This window comes from Ciona intestinalis, unplaced genomic scaffold (genome assembly GCF_000224145.3).
Source record: "Ciona intestinalis unplaced genomic scaffold, KH HT000174.2, whole genome shotgun sequence".
NCBI lineage: Eukaryota > Metazoa > Chordata > Ascidiacea > Phlebobranchia > Cionidae > Ciona > Ciona intestinalis.
This window is the reverse complement of record NW_004190496.2, coordinates 146400-173303: the sequence shown is the minus strand read 5'-3', so window position 1 is coordinate 173303 and position 26904 is coordinate 146400. Positions and strand designations below refer to the sequence as shown.

At 34.6% G+C, this 26904-nt stretch overlaps 3 protein-coding genes and 1 long non-coding RNA gene across 5 annotated transcripts in view; 2 read left to right on the top strand and 2 right to left on the bottom strand.

Moving 5' to 3' along the window:
- LOC108950468 overlaps window positions 1-775 on the top strand; it is a 9018-nt gene extending 8243 nt beyond the window's left edge. The window contains exon 4 of the long non-coding RNA XR_001975237.2: window positions 741-775. This is a non-coding gene — a long non-coding RNA (uncharacterized LOC108950468). The remainder of the gene's footprint in view (window positions 1-740) is intronic.
- Window positions 1-11501, bottom strand: part of LOC100186875 (plexin-B1) — a 21159-nt gene extending 9658 nt beyond the window's left edge. For both annotated transcript variants that reach the window (XM_018816289.2, XM_026839225.1), the window contains exons 1-17: window positions 11266-11501; window positions 9276-10198; window positions 8804-8995; window positions 8336-8455; window positions 7603-7706; window positions 7109-7241; window positions 6220-6388; window positions 5657-5765; window positions 5168-5378; window positions 4679-4786; window positions 3636-3726; window positions 2597-2766; window positions 2128-2276; window positions 1654-1762; window positions 1182-1327; window positions 726-893; window positions 173-254 (exon numbers count right to left, since the gene is read on the bottom strand). In XM_018816289.2, coding sequence (XP_018671834.1) covers window positions 173-254; window positions 726-893; window positions 1182-1327; window positions 1654-1762; window positions 2128-2276; window positions 2597-2766; window positions 3636-3726; window positions 4679-4786; window positions 5168-5378; window positions 5657-5765; window positions 6220-6388; window positions 7109-7241; window positions 7603-7706; window positions 8336-8455; window positions 8804-8995; window positions 9276-10198; window positions 11266-11413 — 3132 coding nt within the window. In that variant the 5' untranslated portion in view covers window positions 11414-11501. The remainder of the gene's footprint in view (window positions 1-172; window positions 255-725; window positions 894-1181; window positions 1328-1653; window positions 1763-2127; window positions 2277-2596; window positions 2767-3635; window positions 3727-4678; window positions 4787-5167; window positions 5379-5656; window positions 5766-6219; window positions 6389-7108; window positions 7242-7602; window positions 7707-8335; window positions 8456-8803; window positions 8996-9275; window positions 10199-11265) is intronic.
- Window positions 11502-12702: 1201 nt separating this feature from the next.
- LOC100176659 (histidine-rich glycoprotein-like) lies at window positions 12703-16060 on the bottom strand. The gene is made up of 5 exons (XM_002119230.4): window positions 15936-16060; window positions 15160-15281; window positions 14809-14947; window positions 13725-13806; window positions 12703-13271 (listed from the first exon to the last, which is right to left on the bottom strand). Exons 1-5 carry the CDS (start codon window positions 15975-15977, stop codon window positions 13252-13254), a joined length of 405 nt encoding a protein of 134 aa, XP_002119266.1. The 5' UTR covers window positions 15978-16060; the 3' UTR covers window positions 12703-13251.
- Window positions 16061-18107: 2047 nt separating this feature from the next.
- LOC100181986 (AP-2 complex subunit alpha-2) overlaps window positions 18108-26904 on the top strand; it is a gene marked incomplete in the record, with an annotated part of 13380 nt that continues 4583 nt past the window's right edge. Inside the window, 15 exon segments of the mRNA XM_009863554.3 lie at window positions 18108-18275; window positions 18668-18736; window positions 19955-20097; window positions 20674-20867; window positions 21280-21409; window positions 21895-22026; window positions 22489-22567; window positions 22848-22998; window positions 23373-23541; window positions 23985-24122; window positions 24551-24733; window positions 25110-25334; window positions 25537-25731; window positions 26028-26117; window positions 26519-26649. Coding sequence (XP_009861856.1) covers window positions 18206-18275; window positions 18668-18736; window positions 19955-20097; window positions 20674-20867; window positions 21280-21409; window positions 21895-22026; window positions 22489-22567; window positions 22848-22998; window positions 23373-23541; window positions 23985-24122; window positions 24551-24733; window positions 25110-25334; window positions 25537-25731; window positions 26028-26117; window positions 26519-26649 — 2099 coding nt within the window.

The following is a 26904-nucleotide window of genomic DNA, read 5'->3' as shown; positions in this document are numbered from 1 at the left end:
ACGTGGTGTTAAACCCGTGTGATAACGACTGTCGTTTTCCGGCCACGCGAGGATAAAGTAAGTTACATTACATTTATTACATTAATAAAATATTTTCATGAAATTTTTGCGACAAATATAGTTTTTCTTTTTATTCAGTGACAGTATGCAATTTAAACTGAACCGAACTTACAGTTACTCCATTATCAATCTGTAGCTCCACCGTCCTAACACCAGCTAACCCACTCAAAGCCAAAGTGAGAGTCCCTTTGCCTCTGTATAGAGTGTGTAATACAGTTTAGTAATGAGTTTACAAAATAAAATAACTTTCCTGTTTGACGCCTAAAATTTCCAGTTTAAAAAAGTTTTCAACATTTATTTTAACTCATTTACCCTTTTGTGGCAGGACATAAATGACAGTTGTTATAACATAAGTGTTCTGTTTCATACGCCATGTACCCGGTTTAGAGGTTCTAGATATGTAACTTTGTGAATGATTGTTTATTTTTGCTATTTTTTTGGGCCACCTATTTAAACAACCAATAGATGACCACTCTGTTAAAGCAATCACCAAGAAGTCTCTTGCCCAAAACTACATGTTAGTTTTAGTAGTAACAATAGTGGTGGGCTTCAAGCCTATTATCCTACAGTTACAAAACCTTTAAATAATTTGTTATTATTTATGCTTAAAATTTATTTAAACTGACAACCTAAAATATACTTTCAAAAATTTCTAAAGTAATTACGTTTTGAATCCAAAGAATTCTGCCGGTTGGTTTGGTTCAACAGTTGGCGGGTAAACAAACTCAATTTGCTGGCTGAAATTTCTCACAAAACCGTCAACTATGAGTTGTAGAGTGAACTTCCCTGAACCCATAACACTTGGAAGTTTACATTTTAATAAGTTTCTTGTCCTGGTAAAGTTAAAATAATCAGTAAATTTGTAACTAAAACTTGAAAGCATAACTGTTTTATGTGTTTTAAATATTTCAAGTAAGCATTATTCTATTTTATAAATAATAAAACTATGCTTACATCCTGTGTTTTAAAACAGCGCTTTTTACCCGATTGCTCTTCAATATTTTTAACCTAAACGATTGAGTATCATCAACGAAGTAAAAAAATAATTATGTTATGTATTTATGCAATGTAAAATGGTAATTACTTCAGTAAAATACTTTTATAAAACAATATTTTTCTACCTGTTTGAGCAAGTAGTCATTTTGTTTTCACTTTGTTGGAACACACAAAGTTTTGCTTCATTACCCACATCGAGATTTGAACCCAGTATGTCAACATCAGTTAAGTTTAGCACTTGAAGGGGGTTGAAACTTTTAGCTGTAACGTTCTGCATAATAGGCATGTGTAAGTAAAGTGATTTTTGTTGTCTGAACTAGAAGGTTTAACATTCCCACCATTGTAAACATATGTGTCTTTGAGGAAGACACACAATTATAATTGCTCAAACCAACTGGTCACTAATGGGTTGTTTAGTGGTTACAGATAAAAACGGAAAAACAGTCGCACACAAAGATACATATTTCGGAAAACATAAGTAAACAAGGGCATAACATAACTTCTAAAACTGCCTCGCCATTCAAGGATAAAAATGTTATATTACTATACACATTGCGAACTTTGTCAGAAATGTTTACTTTATAATAGTTTGTATACCTTATATACAAACTGATCTGTAAATACTGCATCATTGATTGAATAGCTTGTGTTAATTATAACAGCTCCCACCATTTCTCCAATGCTTCTACCGGTGCGACAGTTAAACCTGTGAGCAAATAATTCAAAATTGACATAACATAATAATACCTTATAAATAAAGTTATATATGCAGTCATTTGTAAGCGAGTATGAGGTGTATCAAACAGAACACCCATATTATACCACTCTTTGTCCACCACACGATAATAAATAAGTTACATTTATTTAGAATTAAACTAAGAATCATAAATATTGTATTGATTTAATGCACAAGGTGTATAAAACAAAATACTTGTGTTATAACGACTGTCGTTTTCCAATCAAAGAATAAACTACTTGTTGCAAGCATATCCGCATTTTTTTCAGACCCCAATGTAACCAAGAACCATGAATCTTCGATTAGTTAAATGCCTGCTATCCAATACAACTCACTGTAATGATGCTGTATAAGAGCTTTCAATCACAATGCATGGGATAGAACCGACCATTACACTTGTAATCTGTTCAACTCTGCTTGCCAAGTTGTTGCCTTTGATAGTAAGAATGGTACCCCCTTCTAATGGACCAGATAGTGGAGAAACCTAAACAGTTGTTTAATGTAAACAAATCATGTTAGATTGTTATTTATTTACCCAAAATGTGATAAAGTATATTCATAGATTTTCATAATATTGAATGTAAAGTAAACATGGGTAAATATGGTGACATTAAACATTTAGTTCTATATTTCTTAGAATTGCTTTTAAAACGATTTTCATTTATCCCTTTAAATATTAAATTAACGAAGAGAAAGAAATTAACAACCAAACAACAGTAGTTAAAACGCACAGAATAAATAAACAAACTAATAGTAAATACAACATACATGTAAGCAGACATGCTAATAGTAAATGTAACATACACTGGTTATTTGTGGTGAACCACACTGATGAATGGTAGTAATTGGGCTGGTGGTGCAAGCGCTTGTGAGTTTGCATTTATTTTCACACCATGCACATTGAGTGTAGTTCTCATGGAAAGAAACACATTGGCCACAACTAATTGATTGAGCACTGCAGTTAAAACCTTGAACTGGAATATAAATGTAATGTGTGGTGTTAGTGGTAGTAGGATGCATGCGGTGACACAATTTCCTTTAGTAGGCTACTTATGTAATAGAAAGCACCCTAAGTTGCAACAATAATGTAATACTCGATAAATGAATGCCATTTATTTATTCTTATGTGGTGGAAAAACGACAAATAACACAGGTGTTCTGTTTTAGATAGTTTTTTTTATATTTTCAACCATACAAAAAGTTACCAAATATTCACTCACAAAGGTACATGCATAGTAACTCAGAAGCGGGCATGATATGTATGAAACAGAAAAACCCGTGTTATAACGACTGTGGCTCCCACCACACAAGGATAAATAAATAAAATTTATAAGGTATAAAAAACCCTTGCAGTGATATTTTGGGCAACACAAGTAAACATTGTTGGGTTTTTTTGTGAATCCGTTATTAACTGTATTAATAAAATATTTAATCTCAAAAACTTGGTCAGACTAGATTTGTGACCGACATACATAACAATGACTCATTATTATCTCCTCGTCTTTTTTTGCGGATATAGTATGACTCAATAAACATACAGAAACAAAGGTATAACCATGATCATTACGTTGAGGAAATGAATAAATGGCTGAAAAATGACAGTCCTATAACACGTGTGTTCTGTTTCATACACCTCGTGCCAGCTTGTAAGTTACCACATATGTAACTTTGTGGAAAATTATATTTTTTGGGAATTTTTTTTATGTAAGGCGGCCAATTTAGGCAACATATTAGTGACCACTTGGTTGGAGCAATTGCCGTTAATTGTCCTTCCCAAAGACACATACGCCCATGGTATCAACGAAATACATGACTTAAATTACTCAGATAGAGATGAGCTCACCTGAGTTTGCTGTTACTGAGGTTGAATCAATTACGTAATCTCCGGTTATAAGCGCAACTCGAATGGGGAATTCTTTTTTAGGACACTGAAACTGAAAAGAAATTTTGTGTAACAACTTTAATCAAGTTTATAAGATGTGTATGATATAAGTTAAATGTTGTAACAAATATGCTCAAATATGTTGTATGTAATTTTGTATTACACTTTAAATAGCTTGTATTAATGTATTGAGCAATGTTTTGGTTTCAAATGTCAACACGCACTGAAAACGTATTTCCCATTAACGGATGTTAAATGGTTATACACATATAAGAGTTAATGTTAAATGGTTCAGACATACAAGGACTTATAAGGATAATATTGTTTATAAAAATATCGTGCATTAAATATTTGTTTTCATTCATTGCACACTTTTGCAAAACATGCCAATGGTCCAGTGTGGTTTATGATTCATAGCATAATACTGCATGTGCATTGACTATTCAGGAAATGCCTAGCACACTTGAAGGTTTATTGAAACCTTGGCCTAATGCCGAACTGGTTAGGAACAAACAGAAACACTGCGTGTTTTGTACATGCCATGTTACCAGTGTGACATTCAGGAAATAGTTGAAATGATTACCAACTTGTACAGGATATTGATTACATTTGATAAAGTGTTTGTTTCTGTTCTCCACACATAAGTTAAAATGTCAAAACAACTCATCTCTTACAGCAAGTTGGCAAATTAAGTTTAAAACAACAAAAATATAGAAGGCCATAATAAGTGCATTGGTTAAAACTGTACAAGTATTAATGTCTTTACTTAAACTTTTTTTAGTTACACTTTAATTTGTTTCCATTAAATACAATTCAAAATAAATTAATTTTCTACTGTGTTGTGGGGTTTAGTACCATTGCCAAGGTTTTAAAAACTGTTGTTTTGTTACTAATTTGTTGTTAAAAAATCAGTTTAATCTTGGCTATCGTATTCGAAAAGAGAAACAGTCCTTTTATGTTGTATAAAATTCATGTCGTTTTATATTGCCATGCATTCCACTCACCTGTTGTGGACTGATAGAACAAGAAGCAATCATGGAGGAAATGTTTATGACGGCTGGAGATGTTTGAGTGCTTCCGCAAAAACGGAACTGACACCGGTAGCTCACACCCTACAATATATATAGGTATAACCATGTTACTATTTAAGTGTATTTTGGTTGAATAGCTTATGTAATAATAAGTTTTCTTTCGAAAATGTTTACCCGCTAAATCAAATATATAATTTTTTATTGCAAAGTGCTGCACTTTATTTTATATATATATATGTAACTTTTTAAACAATACTTTGATTTAGATTTTTAACTTGGTCACCCCATTGGGGACTACTAGATTGGAACAATTGCCATTAAGTGTCTTGCCCAAGGACCTATAACTTCCCACTGGTGACAATATTGAGACCATATCCTCTAGTCTATAAAAATAAGCACTCCAACCACTTGGCAAGCACCAGAACCAGGTTTAAAGATTAAATATCGAAGATATACAATTACCAGTTTCAGGTTGCTTGTTTCAAGTTGGAAATCTTGGAGTTGACCAACTGAAATGGGAACTGTTGGACTTGCAACAGATCGAACCAGAGAGCAGTTTGTTGAAGATGATATTTGTGATGCGGCAGAACCACATTGTTGGTGTGTACAAGAGTAAGGTTTGTTGCACCACACACATCCCCACTTTTGTGGTGAGTTTACACAAGATCTGCACCTAGTTGTTTGAAGAACAGATAAGGGAAAAATGTCAGACAGTCTATAATATATAATGTGACCTAATGACACAGATGGTTTTGCAAGGTATGGATTTTTATATTTTGTTTGTTTGGGGTTTTATGATAATACCATTGTTTTGTATCTCAGACAACAATGATGTTCTATTTGAAAGGAAAGTGTGCGTAACAGGAAACTTAACACAAAGCTATGGTCATATAATAATTTTACAGGATTATTGTGTCAAAACTTTATTCTAAAACCATAAGATATCCTTACATTGAATTTGGATTTAATTCTTTGATTCTTGAACAGTCGTAAATGCGAAAAATTGAAGATGTCACAATGTTCTCATTAAACATCAGTTGGAGAGTGACATTATAATGATCTGCGATATATACTGTTTAGTGAATTTTAAACCAAGGTGTGATTTTTGTAGGAAATGTAAACAGAAGTTGTTCACCCTTTGTATTTGCCAGAACTTTTATTTGTAACAAAACTTGAAAATGAATAGAAGTAGTTTATTTATCGTTGTGTGGCGAGTAAACGACAGGCTTTATAAAACGAGTGTTCTGTTTCATTATACAAGTAATAGCTTCATTTACATTTATTACTCCAGACAAAAACACTCAGATAATGGGTGTCATTGCCCATATACCTCTGCAATATGTGTCTTTGGGCAAGACACCTGGCATTTGCTCAAACCCAGTGGTCACTAATGGGTCACTAACAAAAATCACCAACAAAGTAACATACATGGTAACCCGTAGGCTGGCACGAGGTGTATGAACCCAAACATTCATGTTGATACAGCAAGTTACATTCATATATAATCAGCTCACCATATCCTGTTGGAATGATTGCAGCAGAAGTTGCAGTCACAGTGCAACGGTTTCTAGCATCAAGATTGGAACTTGGGATTAAGCCAGTGTTGCCAGAAACACTGAACTTACAAATGTAAGGACTGCCCAAGTTTGATGGAAGAGGGTTACCACCAAAAGTCAAATTCATCTAAACACATAAACATTTTAATAACAATATTTATTTATATACTTGGCAATGATTAATAACAGTTAGTAGTAGTTAAATTTAATGAAATTGTTGATAAAGATTTGTTACAGAAATGAATTCCTTATTATATCAAATCACTAAATTTAAATTGTGAACACTTAAAATTGCTCTTTTAGTAATGTGCATATTATAATAGCAAGCTTAAGTATGATGTAATGCTTGGTAGCTACTACAGTGTAATATGTAATGTCTCTTACTTTCTTTACAGTTCCTACCACTGAATTAATTAGTCATTTATTTGTCATTGCCCAAGACAAATGATCGATCGTAGCTAAAATGCTCACGTTTTGTTACATCATAAGTCATGCTATGATAAACAGGAATATTATATAATGGTATTGTGTGTTGCAATATACATGTTTGGGTTAAATGGTCTGATTTTGAATAAATGAATGTTACTTATTTAACCTTACTTAGTAAGAAAACTATAGTTTTTATAACATGGTTGCTCTGTTTCATACACATCATGTCCAATTATGAGTAACTACATATGTAAATTTATAGGTGATAAATGTTTTTATTTTTTTTAGTGTATGACAGACAACTTGGACTACGCATAAGGGAACACTGGATTGGAGCAATTCTCATTAAGTGTACTGCTCAAAACACATACACCCGCAATGGCTAGTTTTATAACTTGATAAAACCACAACTTGTCACCTTGGTTACAGTACTGACAGAAATATCCGTAGGAGAAACCGACACAATAGTCGGGCAATGATTGACAGGTGAATCTGGCTCCACCCACCGACTGCTTGATTGGGAGTTTGAACAAGATTCCTTGTTTGTGCAACTGTGAAGAATATGAAGAGTGAGTTTTATGTGAACTTGTATAACATGTGGGGAATATGAAGTAATACCATGTGTGTAGAAGGGTGAGGGTGAGTTTTACTTGTATAAATAAACATGCAGGGAATACACAGAATCTAAATAAATATTAATGAACCATTACATTCATCATAAAAGTATAAAAAATTCTCTAAAAACAATCGCCCACATTGTAAAAGATATGCTAACTAGTAGGCTGGCACGAGGTGTAAGAAACAGAATACCCGTGTTATAACTACTGTTGTTGCCCCACCATGCAAGGATAAAGCAAGTTACATTCATTTATTCATTCATTTGGAAATGATAAAACATGTCACTTGATTTACCTGTTAGAAAGCACACACCACCCGCAGTAAGGGTCTCGAGATAATAAACAAGAACCACATGTTGAGTATTGACGATGACAGTCAGAATATCCAAATGTCAAAATCTGAATAATAAACAATGTAAAGTTAGACTAAACTGAAAAAAATGTTTGCAAAACATCAATATAGTTATTAATCCTTTTAGAACGTTTTGGTACAACATGTGTTGGACCTAATTTTGTTCGCTGCTAATTTGAGCCGCAAACAATGAGCCGCAAACAAAATTAAGTTGAAGTAGCACTTGGTGTATTCTGTTGTAATACAAGGGAATTATTCAACAATGGGAGTGCTGGATCAAGACCAGATTCACGAAACATATCACAGTTATAAGGTATTTTATTAGTAAAAGCATACGTTTATGACTTGTTCTGGACCAAGACCTTGTTTTGAAAGCAGTCCAGTCATACTGGCCACACAGGGAAGTTAAATTACTTACAAAAGTGGCCTGGGTGTTTAGGGTAATGAGCTAATGTCCTTAACCCCATGTCCTACACAAGAACCTCACTCACATAGAAAATATTATGAACTTCTGTGTTAATACAAAAGATACACATAAAGATAGTTGTGCAGCTAGGGGGTTAGGGAAACCAAAAAATAATTATATAAATAAAAAAACATTTTATTTTATAATCCCCCCCTTATTTTTTTTTCTGGCTGTGCCACTGAATACAGAGATACAATACAAGCTACACACCTGGTTCTTTGTCATTCCAATTATTTGTTTGTTCGCATTATCAATGTTTATTTCAAGCACAGCATCATTAGATTGAGTTAGGATTGATTCGATCACTGGTGATGAATTGCCAAGTCTAACCTGTTGGCACGAATTAGACATAAGGGATGCAGCTGATTGCTTTTAAAGAGCAGATAGAAATAAAATTTTATGATTTACTAAATTAGGTAACTGGTAAATAAATAAATATATGTTATATATTAACCTTGCTTGGCGAGGCAATAACCCTCTTAAAACAGGATTCATGAATGTTTTTTTCCATACATCTCATGCCCGCTTGTGAGTCACCACATTTGTAACTTTGTGGGTTATTATTTTTTGCTTAATTTTTTTTTATAGCTAACAGTTTGAACAACTGATAAGAAACCACTGGGCACTCTTATTCACACAACCCCACCTAAAAAATTTCAAACAGTGGGCTGATGTTACCTTTTCAATTGTTCCTCTGTCTGTGCCAATGAATGCAACAGCGTGACCATTTACTTTTGTAGCAACAAATGAAATTGGATTTTCCATTTTACTAACTGGCCACGACATCTCCAACCTCATCTGCACGGCTTGTAGAGAACGGACAGGTGAGGAAATGAAGACAAAATCATCCTTAGGTACTTCACATGTTAACTGTTATAGATAGGTAGTTTTTAAGCAAAAACGTGGTGACCCAAAATTTAGGCAAATTAGAATGTATCTTTCATTACAAATTAAGTGTTATTTCTCAATTTCAGGTCAACCAGATGCTTAATAAGAGCCTTATAACCTTTCTGTCTTGTATGTTTGAGTGGTTATTAAATGTAGCAGGATACCAAGGCTACATTAGAAAAACTTAGGTTTATTGTTCATCCAATACATAACCTTTAAGTGTTATTTTAAATGGTAAAATAAGTTTACAAAATTATCTTACCCATGATGTTTGATGCGTGTAATTTCCACAATTTTTTACATCTTTGTCGAACAGTTCTGCATTACGTGTAGGTCCACTAAAACAATCCCTTCTTGCTCCTTCAATATGGCTGTTTAAAGTAGTGACTGATGTTGAACATATGATGTAACTGTTAGTTTGGTTCATTAGAACATACAGTGTCCCATTAGCATGAAATGCATGGATGGGTTCTGTATAACTAGATCCACTTCTTTCGCATCGAATTTCAGTCTCAGTGTATGATCTGTCTCCGTTCGGATTCGGGCCTGTAATAGACGCATGGCAGTATCGTGCCAACATGGTTTTGCTTGGGGTTCCACTTTGTCGCCATAATATATACGCGTACGTAGGGGTTGACCAGGCAAGGAGGAATGTCCGTGTCGGAGGAGCCATATCTTCCACATAAGGTTTGAACATTTCAGCTGTTAAAGTAGGATTTGCTGAGGACGGTACGCGGTATACAGTAATTGTGTTTTTTCCACCAGTATAAAGAATGTCTGTGGCATTGCTTGGAGCTGTTTCGTGAATGGCAGCGACAAATTTTGCAGCTTTATCACGTAAAGATGGTCGCATATTTGCACACTGAAGATTCCCAATCTCTTGCAGTGTGGAGCTGTTAAGCATCTGACAGGCTTCATACAGTGTACCACATGTTAGGAAACTGTATCTGTATTTTAACATCAGGTGTACATAGTTATTCATGCACGAAAGCACTGTTGTTCCGCATGGGGACTGATCGCAAAACGGTGCAGCTGTACAATCTGTGCTGTCATTTCCAGGTCCAATTGCAACTTGCTTGTTTAGAGTCAAATTATGTGAAAATAGCTGAATTATTTGGTTGGTTCCCCCCACGTATAAATCGCCACCTGACAGCAAGCTTTGCTGAAATTCCAAGTTGGTTTGACCTGAAATAACCCCGAACTGATTATCCCAATTTATGTAGGCTATTGGTAAAAATCTAAACACTAAACTTTCATTGCAGGGGAAGTACCAGAGACGAAAGTACCAATCAAAATAATAACAAATTTTGGGAAAGATAAGATAAATAAACAATAAAAAAATACTACTTGTTGAATGAGTCTTCTTACAGTGGTCAGAACTGTTCTATTTATCGGTTAATAACACAAGAGTCCGCCATGATTAACTGATCCATTACATCATTTCCGGTTGTTTGAGGGAAACCGAAATGAACCAAATACTTAACAATCTATGACGTAATATTACGACTTGTTTTTTACAATAACGACTTTCAGTAGATTTTTAAAACCTTTTATAGTTTGAAATTTGAATAACCAGTTCTGCTTTTGTCTGGACAATACACTATATAATGTAGGTTATATGCGTCATACACCAGCAACAACATTGTACAGCGGAACTACGCATTACGTCACGTTTTGTCTTCCATATTATACCTTGCCTATATGTCACCAACGTAGGTAGTCTATGTATTCAACTGCACGCATTTAAGTTCATATATAAGTAGATTGGGGCAAAATGGGACCTTTTTTTATTCGTCTTTCTTGTTCCATTTGGTAATAAACAAAGAAAATTCAAAGAATTATAAAATCGTACCCTCACGACTCTCGTAGAACGTTGTTAATTTTTTAAAATACGATCAAGATATTTCGATATTATGTGCTAAGGTGTCCCGTTTTACCCCACCCTGCTATTCATAAACTCTATATTGATTCGTAAACCAAATATATAGTAGGGTGGGGGATGATGGGACACCTTTTCATTTTGTTTTCTCTTTCCATTTGGTAGTAAACAAAGAACATTCAAAGAATTATGAAACCGTATCCTTACAACTTCCACAGACCGTTGTTAATTGTTTAAAACACGGTCAGGTTATTTGAAATTATGTGTTAAAAGTGTCCCATCTTCCCCCACCCTACTATACTACTAAAGGGAACGAGAAAATAGAAATATCTTTTCCCACTCTGCTATAAATACACAACGAAAGACAACCTACCGTTTCCTTGTTGCGGACAAACCGAAAACCCGACGATCTGGCTTGAAAGATTACTTGCAGTCACTTGAAGTTCGGCATTCCTTATAAGGCAGTTGGTATTGCTGATAAAATTGACCAGCAAAACCGCAACGATCAAATGGTACCACATATTGTTTTAACGATTCCTATACTTCATTATATAATGCTTGCCTATACAACTTATCGAACCTATAACATTGTCGCAAAACTAAAACAAATGTACTTTATTTAAGAATTAAACATGCGCCTTTTCGCTATATACTGTCTATGTCATTATCTTTAAAAAAAGGAATCTCAGAATTACTATCTTATTTGCACTACACAGTTACCCTGCCTGCACAAACTGCACGTGCCGTCTAGCTTATACAAAGTCAACCACCACCAACGTTTTCCGGTTTCTAAAGAGCCAGAAAAACGCGATGCAGCTCTGCCCACTTTGAATCGTGTTCAGCATTAACCACCAATTCCCTTTGCCATCAATTTGGTTGCATTCGCTAGGACTTGATCGTTCGTGTCGCTTATACTGCGCGTTTAGCTACAAGTTACCAGGAAATTCTAGTGAGCCCCGTTTTTCTGAATGGAAAATCGCACTAACCAGTTCCATTATCCTATTGCGTAGTTGCAATCGTTAATAAAACCATTCAGTTTAAAAACGACAGAATTCTATATACAGACACTCAATAGTATATTTACACTATATCCTACACCCAATAACTAAACCCGTATAACGTTGTATTGGCTTGTAAACTTGCTTATACGACTTCTCTTGTTTACATTTCCAACTCAAAGACAGTTCACATTTCTATATATATTGAGTACTTGTTTACACACAAACGCACGCGTGGAACGGAAACTTAACTCGTTTCCTTATTTCTGTGTTATTGCTTACTCGACCAAATCTTGTATAAATACATACATTGACAGTTTAGTTAGCGAGTATTATTATACACGCAAAAATTTCGTCCCAGTTTATTTTAAACAGGCCATCGCTTAGGGCTATTGTCTTCCGTTAGTCATTCTTTTAATTAGGCGCTATTCTGATGCACATACATGTCTGATCTAATTTCCGGGAGAAATATGTTTAGCGTTCTGTTGTCGCCTGCGCTGCCTTGTTTAAATACGTGGTGAATCAAATTAGATCACACAGCAGACCGATTTCCGTATCTTATGACGTCATATTTTCTTGGTCGCCCTTTAGGGCCACCTACCGGAAACCTACAAACAAGCCATGGCTTAATTTCGAATATTGTCGGGTGATTTTGAAGACAGTTTCTGTATAAGTTTTAGTTTAAAATAATAAATGTGAATATTTCTGTATCTTTCATTTCACAGAAAATTTTTGGAACAAAACAAGTGTACTGTTTTCCCGCCACGCGAGGGTAACAGTTATATTTATATAGTCAATATAGAATACTCTTAAACCGGAAACCACAATCTATTTAAAATTGGATCAATCATATATTATATACAACAATATTCAAATACATACATGGTACGTCTCAGTAATTATGCACACACAGTCATATGTGTAGTAAGATGGGGTGTAACAAGGCATGCGTTATAACGGGGTCGGAAACAACATAAGCGTAATAACAATGTATATACAAGAGTCTATTGCACGTGTACCCTTCGGAAGCTAACAATACAAATACGGTAATGAGATTGGAAAATTAGAAATTGCAAAAAATAATCAAACAGTACGAATGAATGTAACTTGTTTTATCCTCACATTGTCGGAGAACAACAGGCGTTATAACACGGGTGTTCTGTTTCATACACCTCGTGCCGCATACAAGTTACAACGTATGTAACTTTGTGGGTAATTGTTTATTGAGGTTTACATTGCTGGTATGATTGAGTTTGGTCATTAATGCGATGGTGTATAAGCTTTCACATTAAATTAAAAAATGTGTAGGATTCGATTTATTATGCAACATCAACTTTATACACGCTTGTTCAAACAGGTTTTCAGTAGTGGTGGTGGTGGCCTGGTAAAAATAAAATAATTTGTTATTTTTTTTCATTAAGAAAACCTGATCAGTTATGGGTTTAGTGATTAACAACGCTATTTTAGAGTCGCGAAGGTGGGGTAATAAAACTTTGTATTTATAATTATTCTTTGTTTGCTACTAAACAAATGGCATGAGAATAAAACTCGTATAGTAGGGTGGGGGAAGATGGGACTCCTATTTATTCTATTTTTTTTTCTTCCAATTTAGTAGCAAACAAAAAACACACAAAGAGTTATAAAACTGTATCATCACAATTTCCACAGACGGTTGTTAGTTGTTTAAAACATATATACGGATATCTGGATATTAGGTGCTAAAGGTGTCCCATCTTCCCCCGCCCTACTATATATATATATATATACATGCCAATAAAGTAAAGGTTTTCCTTGATTAGACGCTTTTTAACTTAAATGTATGAAGGTAATTTACCGGGTCCTTGAGGATAAGGTGGGTAACCAGGATACCCATGTCTTGGAGAGGGTGCTACACCCACGGGGTAATGGGGGGGACACTGTAAAACAAGATCGAGTTAGAATAATTAAATAAATATTCGCATACACTTTGCAGTTACTGACAAAAAACGGCGCGGTTAAATAAACAGCCTAATTATTTATAAGCTAATGCAGAAGCGCAGGATAGTGTGGCTTTTATGTGATGAATCATATACATCTATTTATAACCCAACGGGAAATAAAAGCAGCACGTGAAAATATTTCTTAATGCTTGATTTGAGTTTTGGTCTTATTGGAAACAATTTTTTATGCTGTTTTCAGCAATAAAAATATATACCAACGTAACTTTATAGAATGCAGTTTAAGTTACACGACCCAAAGACTTGATAAAACTTGGTGTATAAGTTATTCTGTTGTACCAATATAGCAGTAAATATGACACGAGAAAAATGTTTTTGCTGACTAAGTTTCGTCGAGAGCACACAGATATCATGCAGCAAACACTCGTGCTGCCACATGACGTATTAGCACACATTTCGCGCTTTGCTCTTACAGCTCCGATTAATTGTCCACAGTCAGCTTAGCCATATTTTGTTGTATTTATAAACCGCTATTTGTTTGTTTTCGCAAACTATATTGCATGGGAACGGTGTATAGTTTATGTTTATACCGACACGCGGGGTTTGGAACATTTAAATGGTGTGGTACCTTTATTGTAGTTCATTTTTGTTTCTATTATGGCTGTATTAGCTTTATCAGTTACCACACACACATCTAACTTTATTTTTTTTTTATCTGCGGCTTCCAAGGTTTTCGAGCCCGCACCTACACGAGTGGGGCGCTATTTAATCCACGCGAGGATAAATAATTAACATCCATTCTTTCATTTGCTTATTCATTTATCTTCTATTTAATTCTATATGAGTGAGTTCCCGTAATGTGGCATGCCATGAGTCCTATGATTGGCTTATTACCCCTACACATTCATCCGCGCCATTTATGCACCCATTCATTCACTCATACACCCATATATTCACTTATCGTTCATCCATTCATCTTACATGAGGTGGATAGTGATGATGTGGCGGAGGATGATGGTGGTGGACTGGTGGAGGAGGTGTATGATGGTGATGATGGTGATGGTGCATAGAGTTCGCTGCAGCTCTTGCATTCACTTCACGGTGGTGGGCGTCCTCAGCTCTGTAACGTATAGTAGGGTTGGGGTAAAATGGGACATGTTTTTATTCTCTTTTAAGGTCCCATTTTTGTTGTTAGTTGTTAATTGTTAAAAAAGCACGATTACGAAATAACGTTATACGCCATTTGAAAGAAAACATAACCTACTTTAATTTGATAAGCAGCCTTTTTTATTTTACTTTTTAAACCTTTTTATTTGCTAAACCAGCTTTTACCTGTGATGAGCAGCATTAGATTTCGCTTCGAGTCGAATTGCTTTTCCAACATTCCCATGTAATGCAGCATTAATGGCTCTGTTGTGCAGCCTTTGCTCTTGTCTCTCCGCTTTCACCTCTTGCTACGTAAAATATATAGTAAAGGGTAGGGTAAGATGAGACACCTTTAGTACATAGTATATATCCAAATATTTTAATCGTGTTTTAGACAATTAACAACAGTCTGTGGGAGTCGTGAGGATACGGTTTTATTCGTTAAGAGCTCTTTGTTTATTAGAACGAGAAACTATGATGAAATGGTATCTTATCACCCCCTTTTTCCTACTATATTTCAATTTTGAAAAATTTGGGCAGGAGATGCAATTTACTGTTATTTCCTTTAAAAATGTCATATAATTTCAGGTGCATAGAAATAACAAACAAGATCGCAAAACCTATTGTATGGCGTGTAAATTCATAGCAACCAATACCCTCTGTGTTACTATGGGCGGAGAACAGCGTAGTTCGTGCTCGACTGTTATAATCTAAATTTTGAACTATACTATAACGCATATACCGCCATATAAACTTAAAGCCGTTTCACAGCGCATCGTTCTTCGTTTTCACGTTGTTTTAATAAATTTCACCCCTTGTATAGTAATATCAATATATATCGTTATTAAAGTAACTAGTAAAAGCGATTTTTTAAACATTGTTCTATACGTTAATTCTGTTACACACGCTACTATTTTACCGGCTAATATTGCAATAGGTAAACAGCTATAAGAAAAACATACCCTTTCGGCGCGGTTAGCTTCTCGTCTTAGATGTCTTTCCATTGCTTGTGAATATGATGAACTGAAAGCAGCTTGTTGCACGATTGCGAATGGTTTATATATCGACGCAGTTGTATTCGTGTCGGTTGGCAATATTTGTTTCCAAAATTCACTCAATCCGATGTCGAGCCCTATTACTTCCTGCACTTATCCGGATCGAATCGATGTGACGTCACCGCAGATTGCTTCGTCATATTCGCAGCGTGACTGTCACGTGGTTGCGTTTACGTCACAGTCACATGAGAGAGGTTGCAAGGGAAATTTGAAATTTCTGAAATTAAATTCCGATAAAGTGAAAAGTCATTTAACAAATGCCAATACCAAAAAACTCGAACAACAAACAGTGTAACTAAATCGTGTATCAAGCAGTAGAATCATAACGTATTGGAAATCCCAAAAAAATATTGATACAGAAAAGAATCGGTGAATACAAAGTTGTCGACTAAATACACCATCCGATCAAAAATTTTGTTTTGTGGTCGCTGTTTGAAATCATTACCATGTTTGTAATATATAGTAGGGTGGGGTAAGATGGGACATCTTTTATATTTTCACGTCCCATTTGGTAGTAAACAAAGAACTTTCAGAAATATAAGAAATATAAAACCGTATCCTTACGACCCCGATAGACCGTTGTGATTGTTTAAAATGCGATCAGGATATTTGGATATTTTGTGCTAAAGGTGTCCCATATTACCCCAACCTACTAAACTAGTTGTACGTGTTCGTGGGGTCATTCTTCTACTTATTGTAGCAAGATCTTTGCAGGACTTCGGTCTGTGATTAAATAGGTTACTTACTAGTATGGAGAAAGACCCGAATCACCAACAACCGGAATTTATTGGTGCCCACTTGTGCCGTCCCGACCGCTATTTACATACGCAGTTTACACAACGACTTGATGAAGTACGCAGACTGCACCTTCTGCTCAAAATCATTTATAACGACCTATACTTTTCTTTGGTCGTCTGTAGATTGACCGCACTTTACATTAAAAATTATACAGACTCTACGGTGCACTAATGAAAACCATTGCTTTTAATAAAGCGGGTGCAATGCCAAAAGAGTGATATCGCTTATTAGTTATTTTAACGTGGTTTTAAATTGTTTGCAGTCATGTTCGCTGTATACCAACATAAAAGTAGGTGTGGTCCTGTTAACAATTTAAAATATAATCGACCCATGTATTTTTGGGGTTATTTTTTAATTTTTATGTAAAACCAAAACATTTTTTTTAAACCCAAATTTATTTTTCGTTTTGTTTTTTCTGCTTTTAGTTGAATCGTCGATGCAACATATACTTACATAGGCTACGCATCTATGGTTAAGTAATCTATCAGCATTCTATTTTTACCTTCGGTGATTGATTATTTACACATCCTTTAGATGGCGCAACCGAGTAGGCGTAACCCAGTGTTTCCGTGTAAACTCCCAATTTATTTTTTGCATCGTAGTTTTTCTGCAACACACAACTATATTTATAAGAAAATGTTATAAATTAAAATACATTTGTTTTAGTGTATTTTTGTATCATTTATTTTTAAACGTTTTTGGTAACAGCAAAAATAATATAACTTCGGAACTGAAATACAAACAGTATGGTAACACCTGTTCTTAAAATCCGCGAATGACTCTGATTTATTTGCATAGCTAGCAATGCCAGATTTATAATAAATTGAAAGTCTCGCGACTTAAAATGTAACTTTTATTATAAAAAGATGTGTTTTTGAAGACTTACTAGATTTTGTTTTTTTTTCATTACAAAAATTCACCCTAAACGAAAAATAGTTTTCCTGATTTATAAAAAGGCTTAGTGTTTGTATAGTGTTTCATATTGTGTAATCTAAGGTTTTAATCGATTAAGAACTTAGTTACCGCTTCTCCATAATTGTTTTGCCTGATTTTTGTCCAAAAAGTGTGTTTCATGTGGTTCTGCACTGTGTTTTATGCCTATTTATTTATCGAGATTTTTATGGCAGTGTTAATTATTTTTTACCTGGATAGAATTTTCGAATCAACAAACTTGTGCTGAAAATTTTGGGGGAAAACATATTGTTCCATGTATAAGTTCTCCCACACAGCCCATGCTTTTATGTAATTTAGAAGCCCTTTATAATTTAGAAAATCTTTTGACAGGTTAAATTCTTAAGGATTTTTCTGAATTTAAATGAAAGTTTCTGAATATTAAAGTGTAGACGGTTCTCTGCTTAAAGTTTAATTGTTGCATCACCATGCCGACTGTATCAAGCAGAGGAGATGCCATGAGAGGATTAGCTGTGTTTATTTCCGATATTCGTAACTGTGAGTACATTTTTAGGAATAAAATATAATGCGATTGATTATTATTATAATATCATCTAGTGTTGTAGGCACATTGGATAGAACACTGCCTCTAGACCAGAGTATACTGGTTTAAGGCTAGACGGTGGTTCCTTATGAGTTGTACAAATTGCCAGTCATATATTTGCGAAAATACCCCCAAAATAATGACCTAGAAATCCTTTATGCGATAACTCGTAGGCGAGCATGAAGTATATGAAACAACACCTGTGTTATAAGGACAAATGTTTCCGCATAACTAAGGATAAAGAAATGGCCAGTAAAAGTTGTTTTGTCGAAGGTCTTACCATTTCAATATCGTCCACTCAAAAAATAAATTAAAAATCTTAAATCTTTAACTAAAACTTTTCTAGGTAAAAGTAAAGAAGCCGAAAGCAAACGAATAAACAAAGAACTTGCTAACATTAGGTCGAAGTTTAAAGGTAAGCTATGTTTCAAATTAATTAATATTTTGTGTAAGACTGTTCCATTTATTTTTTAATGTTGTTTTACTGTATAGGCTGTGGTTTATATTCAACAGTTGTGACTGTTCAGTAGTGACGTTTTAATTTTAAAATCAGCCAATATTTTAAGTTTAAGCCATTGCATTTAACCAAATTGCTAGCTTTCATTGAATATAAGATTGGGAATTTTGTTCCAGTTTGGTTTAACTGTAACAAGTAGTCTATATACTGTTAAGTTATTATAAAATCATAGCCTGTGTGATAAGATTCTTTGTGTTGTATAAACAAAACTAATTTATTTCTTCATAAAATATTAAATCAGCATTGTAACGTGTAATTGTTCTTCTAATACAATGTTACATGTTATATAGTTCTTAATATAAATATATATATATATCCAAAGCATGATGTTTAAATCTAGAGTAAAATATGTACACACCAAGTTACTATACGCAGAACACCAAGTATTGTTGTTGTAATATAAGACGACAGCAAAACGGAAATTATAGATTCATTATTATCACCCTTCCACTGTTGGCAAGTGGTGCACTGTATAGCTCCCTATAGCATAGCAAAGCTTTCTAAAATCAATAAACAGAAGTTGGTTAATTTCAAGTGCTTTTCTTATTTTAGAATTACCAAACAGATTTGTCCATAGTCATTAAATTTAGCTACTTTGATTTGCTAAGTTAATCAAGTGTACTGCTCTTGTACATTTCCAGTTTGTTATTTGTATTTCTTCTTTTATGATAGTCTCGCAAAGGTTTACAAAGGTTTATATGCCCATTTTGTTAATTTTTAAACAGTTGACACTATGTTTCTACTTATTCTTCATACCGTTTTCAAGCTATTACCATTTTCAATTGTTTGTTCAATGTAGATCAAATATTCCTCTTTAAGTTTTGATTGTTTAAAGCCAACAGTAATAATTAAGTATATGTATATTATAGTCTCACTATGTTAGCTAAAGACAACAGCCGTATTCAAATTTTTGTGTTTAAATTTGCCTGTGTGCATGTATTAACAACTTTTAAAGAGCATTGTTAAATGTTGAAAAACATGATCGGAAAATATCAGTTTTTAGGTGCTAACATTATCCCATCTTACAGAACCATATACATTTATTATTTACATAAACAATTGCCCGCTTTAAATTTAGTGTAATAACGTTATCTAATTACAAACTTATTTGATTAGGTGACAAGACTTTGGACGGTTACAGCAAGAAAAAGTATGTTTGCAAGTTGTTGTTCATATTTCTACTCGGGCACGATATTGACTTCGGGCACATGGAGGCTGTCAATCTACTCAGCTCCAATAAATATACAGAGAAACAAATTGTGAGTTCAATTTGTGGATTAATTATGTTTGGTTTAATTTATTGGAGATAATATGGGAGAATATATAGCCCATACCTGCCAAACGATATGCTGGGTGTCTGGTATATTTGTAGATGGTATTTTGACCACTGTCAATACAGTACATAGATTTCATTTGTTTCTTGGGTGTTGAGTTGTGGAATTTAATGTTAGACTTTCCTGGTCTTAATTTTAGAACATACACATTTTGAAGTTGAAATATTGTTTATTTGTAACTGGTACTTTTTTGTTAAAACATTGGGGCAAACGTACAGTGCAGTCCATTATAGCCGACAAACCCAAAATGTGGCTTTGAAATCAACTTATATCACTAATTTTGAGTTTAAATAATTTCCACTTTTGCTAATTAATGCGCTTTTGAAAGAATATATAATATACATGTATATTTCTTTTGCTTTTAGCTTGTCTAATAGGCTATGCATACTGTCATACTTTCTTTTGGGTTAACGGTATTTCTATGTCATTTTGTGTCATGCAAATGGATGTAAGAATTATGAGTATTTTTTAATACTTTAATATTAAACTTGTTTTTTCCAGGGTTATCTCTTCATCTCAGTGTTGGTGAGCTCCAACTCTGACCTGATGAAGCTGATCATACAGAATATTAAGAACGACATAAGCTCGCCTAAACCAGTCCATGTCAATCTTGCCCTGCATTGCATCGCTAACATCGGATCCGCTGAAATGTCCGAGGCTTTTGGACAAGAAGTCCCAAAGCTGCTTGTCTCAGCGTATGTATTAGTGTGTGGATGGAAATTTGTGAAAGAATAAATGAATGTAACTTTGTAAATGAATGGATGGATGTAACTTTGTGAATAATTATACTAAATGTGAATGAAAGAATGCAACTCGATTATCCTCGGTGGTTGGGCAACACCAGACATTATAACTCGGGTGTTCTGTTTCATACACCTCAAACCCGTTTATAGGTGTTTTGATTTATTTATTTTTTTGTTTATTTAATCTCGTATTTTACCCCCCAAAATGAAAATGTTGTGCTATGACTCTGGTCAAAGCAAAATGGATAGTGGAAAACAATATTTATTACTAAGTTGTATCAGTTTCAGCATCACTAGTATTTTCAATACATATATCGAAAAAATAAGTCGCAAAATTTTGAACCAAAGTACTTTCATGAAACAGTCACGCAAGTGAATCAGTGAAGCAGAGCGCCGCTCTTTGTCTTCTTCGATTGATCCGAACTCTTCCGGATGCGATGACTTACGCAGAGTGGGCATCTAGAGTTATTCATCTGCTTAATGATCAGCATATGGTAGGAATAACATTGATTGTTGCTTTTGTTGTTTCATATACTTTGTATGCTGAAGATTGTATAAACTTTAATTTATTAATGAATCAAACTTATTTATTCGGTGTGGCGGGACAACGACAGTCTTAAAACTTGAGTGTTCTGTTTCATTTACCTCGTTTCAGCTTACAAGTTACTACATATGTAACTTTATGGGTTGTGTTTTTTTTGATAAATATGTTTTGGGATTTTTCCTCTGTTTTCTGTTCTAATTGACAATTGGGAAAACTCATTAGCAGGTAGGAACCAGTGAGTTGTCTTGCCCAAGGACACATAAGCCCACAACAGTAACAAGCCACAAACCTGTAACTTCTAAAACCAAGCAGTCTGTCCACTGTTCACCGAACTTGCACTGCTCCACTGTTCACCGAACTTGCACTGCTTAAAAATGTCACCTACCCTAACTTTTCCTACTGCAATATAATTTCTAAATACCATGTTTACTGCAGGGTGTTGTAACATCAGCTGCGAGTCTCATCCATACATTATCACAATTAAGTCCTGGTGATTATAAAGGTTGCGTCTCACTTGCCGTATCCCGACTCAGTAGGATCGTAACTTCTACGTACACAGATCTACAGGTAAATAAGAACACAGGTTGATTTTGGATCTTGAGTTTATTTTTGTCATTTGGTGCAATAGATTCCGTCTACGTTTTACTGCTTTTGCTCTTCGAATATTTTACTAAGTTTTTATGAATATTTTACTGTTTTAAAGGAAACATGCATACTGTACATGCTGTATGTTTAATGTTTAATTACTTCTGCTTAGGTAACATCAGTTTTCACTAACTCGGATAAAAAAATGAGATGTTTTTTTTAAACCAAATTTACTTCACAATATATTAGAGTTTTCTGTTTTTTGTTAGTCTTACTCCAAATTTTAACTAATTGTTCCAGTTTATTAAGAATTTGTGCATATACAACTGTTGTAACATGGTTATTACTACATTAGGAAAACATCTGCTAAAATTAATATGACATTTAGGCATTTACATTGTTTACCCACTAATACCCAGTATAAAATATTAATCAACTACACAGGATTACACTTATTATTTCGTTCCTGCTCCATGGCTCAGTGTGAAACTACTACGACTACTACAATGTTATCCTGTACCAGGTACATTACATACAGTGTCAATTGAATGTACTAGTACTTAATTTTTGGTAATATCCTGAACACTTTTATGCAATCCCATTGCCCAGGGGTCCCTTATGGGTTGTCCTAATTGTCAACCATGCGTTCAAAAAAAATGAAATAATAAAAAATGCCCTACCTAACCACATAGGTGGTAAACCATAAGCAGGCACAAGGTGTCAAATACAAATCACTCGTGTTATTATGACTGTCATTGCCACGCCATGCGAACATAAACAAGCCACATAATCTTCCTACACAGAGGAGCCAGCAGTTCGAGGTCGGTTGGTTGAATGTTTGGAGACAATCCTTAACAAATGCCAAGAGCCTCCAAAATCAAAGAAAGTTCAACATTCCAATTCAAAAAACGCTGTTTTGTTCGAGGCAATTAACCTCATAATACATATTGACAGGTGAAATGACATAACATAGTCCAAATTTTTATGAAGGAAATTTTTCTGACTATTTTTTGACCCCTTTTTTTAATGAACCAAAAACTTTTGTGGGCAACTGTCATAAACACATATAGACAAGTAGAAATTGTACGCTAATGGAATTGTCTTAACTGTTTTTTTAACCACTAATCGTACAAATACCACACATTTGCAGTAAACCATAAGTTGAAAGCTGTAGTTTTAAAACACTACATATCAGCCCTGTTTCAAAAGCTGGCGAAACTTCACTCTAAGCACCCCTAATGTTAAGCTTATGATGGGAACCAATATCTTAACCAAAACACAGAACGTGTAATTTCCAAAATATAACCAGTGTTTACATCTATGCTCAGTGAACCGAATCTTCTCGTTCGTGCGTGCAATCAGCTCGGACAGTTTCTGCAGCACAGAGAAACAAACCTTCGATACTTAGCGCTTGAGAGCATGTGTCTGCTCGCTGGATCCGAGTTCTCTGCTGATGCTGTTAAAAAGCATCGGGAGACCGTCATTAATGCATTGAAGGTGATTATTATTTCACTGTATGCAGGCAACAAACCTGGGGTGGCAGGATAGGCAGTTCCGGACTCTAAATTTACTGCACTGCATTATTTAGTAAAAGTTACCCTGCATTTTAAAAATATTACCCTGGATTTTTTTAAAGCATTCTAAAAATTGGACACTTTGTAAGTTGGGATACATTGTAAATATTTTAAAAGGTTTTCCAACTAATAAGTTGTTAATTTATTTGCTATGCAACTTAATAGAGAAGTAGTGATTGGGTTCAAAGCTCAGTGCAGCTGCTATTGTGGGCGTATGTGTCCTCGGGCAAGGGACTAAATGGTAATTGCTTCAACCCAGTGGTCACTGATATGTAGTTTGTGACTTTGTAAAAGAAATTAAAACAAAGCTTATTAAAGTGATGTTTGTTTTTGTTATTTTTATAATTGTTACTTTTAACTTAACAGACTGAGCGTGACGTGAGTGTCCGACAGCGAGCAGTAGACCTTCTATATGCCATGTGTGATAAAACCAACTCTGAAGAGATAGTAGCGGAGATGTTGGCTTACTTGAAGAAAGCTGATTATGCAATAAGAGAAGAGATGGTAAGCTACTGTGAAGCTACTGAGTATTGTTATGTGTGTTTTGTATGGGTGGTTGTAAATTTTCATACTGTACTATTTCATTCTGTAGATCTGTGTTAATGAATGTAACTTGTTTATCCTCCTGTTATGGGGCAATGACAGTCATTATAACATGGACGTTTTGTTTTAAACACTTCGTGTCCGCTTACAAGTTACCATGTATGTAACTTTGTGGGTGGTTTTTTATTTATTTATCTTTTAAACCCCTTTAGGGTTGGACTAATTGCTGTTACGCCCCTATTGGTGACATCGTGGCGCTTTCAACACGTAACTAAACCTTTAAATAAAAACAGGACACTTAACAATATTCTGTACTACCTAAAAAGAAAAGACAGTTCATTTGCTAAGTATCTGTTAAAATGTTTTTGCTGAACATTTCTCTTCACCAGGTGCTTAAAGTTGCGATATTGTCTGAGAAATATGCATCAGATTACACGTGGTATGTTGACACCATCCTACAGCTTATAAGGGTGGCTGGTGATTATGTGTCAGAGGAAGTGTGGCACCGAGTTATACAGATCGTTATCAATAGAGACGATGCGCAAGGTTATGCAGCTAAAACTGTATTCGAGGTAAGAAGTGGTTATTTAAATTGATATGTAATTGTGGTATGCTAGAGTGACCAACACATGTTACTCAATGCTCAGTTCGATGCAGAACCTCATTGATTATTGTTCCAAAAGATGCATTTATGCTATTTAAAGTATAGAGGGTCCTAGACTCCTTAACATATTATGTTACCTCTGTTACAAAACTTTCCCCCTAAAGTTGCGCCTTGCTTTGTTTGTATAGACACCTAACAGCAGGCTAAAACCTACTTCAGAGCGTAAAACTTGAGTGCGAACTAGTGCTAAGTCATATTATTTCACGACTGTTTAGAAAATTAGAGTAACATAGTAAAAACATACCACCCCAAAGACCCCTAACACCCATTCATGACACCCACAGAACCTACAAGCCCCTGCATGCCATGAGAACATGGTTAAAGTGGGAGGGTACATCCTGGGTGAGTTTGGGAACCTTATAGCTGGCGACGAGCGGTCTTCTCCCCTCGTTCAATTCAATCTCCTCCACTCGAAGTTTCATCTATGCACGCCATCCACACGTGCTCTCCTGCTTTCAACTTATATCAAGTTCATCAATCTGTTTCCGGAGATCAAACAGACAATCCAGGTAAATGAATAGGTGAATAACTAAATTAGTCTAGATAAATAAGTTACAAATTTTGTTCTGTTTCATATACCTTCTCCCTGCGCACGAACTACCACACATTTATAGGTTTTATACCAAGTATCTTGGTCACATTATGCAACTGCAGTTTTCACCTTGGTTTTAGCTACAATAATACTCTCTAAAATTTAAATTTTTCTCGAAGAACGTCCTCCAAAACGACAACCAGCTACGAAACGCTGACGTGGAACTCCAGCAGAGGGCGCTAGAGTACTCGCAGTTAAGTTCGATCACGTCACAAGATGTCCTCGCTACCGTACTCGAGGAAATGCCCCCGTTCCCGGAGCGTGAGTCGTCCATTTTAGCAAAGCTGAAGAAGAAGAAGCCAGCTTCTGTGCAAGTAAGTTAGAAAACGGTTTTTTACTGTTTTTTTTTATCAATTTGTTCTAATAATTAGTGTAGAAAAGATTGTCTGAAAATTGTTAGTTTTGTATTCTTAAAATTAACAATACTCAACAAAGCTAACAATTGCTGGATGATCTTTACTTGTTAAATATCAATGCGTCGAATGCAGTATAGTTTGACTCTTTTGGCACTTAACAGCACGGAAAAAGCTGTTTTGAGTGTAAAACCACGGTGTTAAAACATATGATATCGCCTCATTTCAAACATAATGTTTCATTCTTTATTTTGTAGGCAATTGAAAAAGAAGAAGAAAAGATGAAAAAGTCGCCGCCAAGTATTGAGAATCACGTGAATGTCCCAAAAGAAGTTCCAGCGAATACTGTGAGTCGTTTAACAATAAGTATGTGTTTTGTTTGGTGTGGTGGCTCTAGCTTAGAGGGTACTTGGTTTGAGGGCAGATGCCACCATTATAGGTGTATGTGTCCTTTAGCAAAACAAAATACTTGCTTCAACCCAGCGGCAATTAGAAATTGTCACCGAAACAATATTAAAACCAACTGTCGTTGCCTCAACACTGGAAGATAAATAAGTTCATTCAACAGGAACATAAAACAAGAATTTTCTTACCAGTTTCAATAAAAACATGGCAGCCTATATGCATAAAATGTTCATTTGAAACATATGTTTTAATTATTTATTTTTTATTTAAAAAAAAACAACTAAAAAGTAACATTAAAAAAAAGTTTTTTTTATTTATTTTTTAATTTACAAATATTATTTAGAACTCTGTTGATCTCCTTGGGTTGAGCACACCACCTGCCACCCCTCAACAATCAACCAATAGTCTTCTCGTTGATGTGTTTGGTTCAGTAGATCAACCTGTTGCTCCAAAACCAGAGTCCAATATTAGCAAGTAAGTTTTTATCTTATGTGTTGGTTAATAATAACAAAATATATTTTTTTGTGATTTTTTTTTAAATAAATAAAAAATTAATTGTTTTGGTGATCAAAATAATTCATTTGTATTTTATTCTGATTCTTTTAATGCCAGGCATATTTGAATATAAAAATTATTTGCTTTGGTATAGTATATAGAAAACATTGTTTCAATAAAGTTTTTGTTTTTATTCCCTTTTTAGAGCCAATTTATTTAAGATGTTGCATGGAA

Coding starts and splice junctions, on each gene's coding strand:
- LOC100176659 (XM_002119230.4), bottom strand. CDS start 15,977: ATGGAAAGACATCTAAGACGAGAAGCTAACCGCGCCGAAAGG. Junction 15,282..15,935: donor AAGCTAACCGCGCCGAAAGG/GTATGTTTTTCT, acceptor TATTTTACGTAG/CAAGAGGTGAAAGCGGAGAG. Junction 13,807..14,808: donor ATCATCACTATCCACCTCAT/GTAAGATGAATG, acceptor CTTGTTTTACAG/TGTCCCCCCCATTACCCCGT.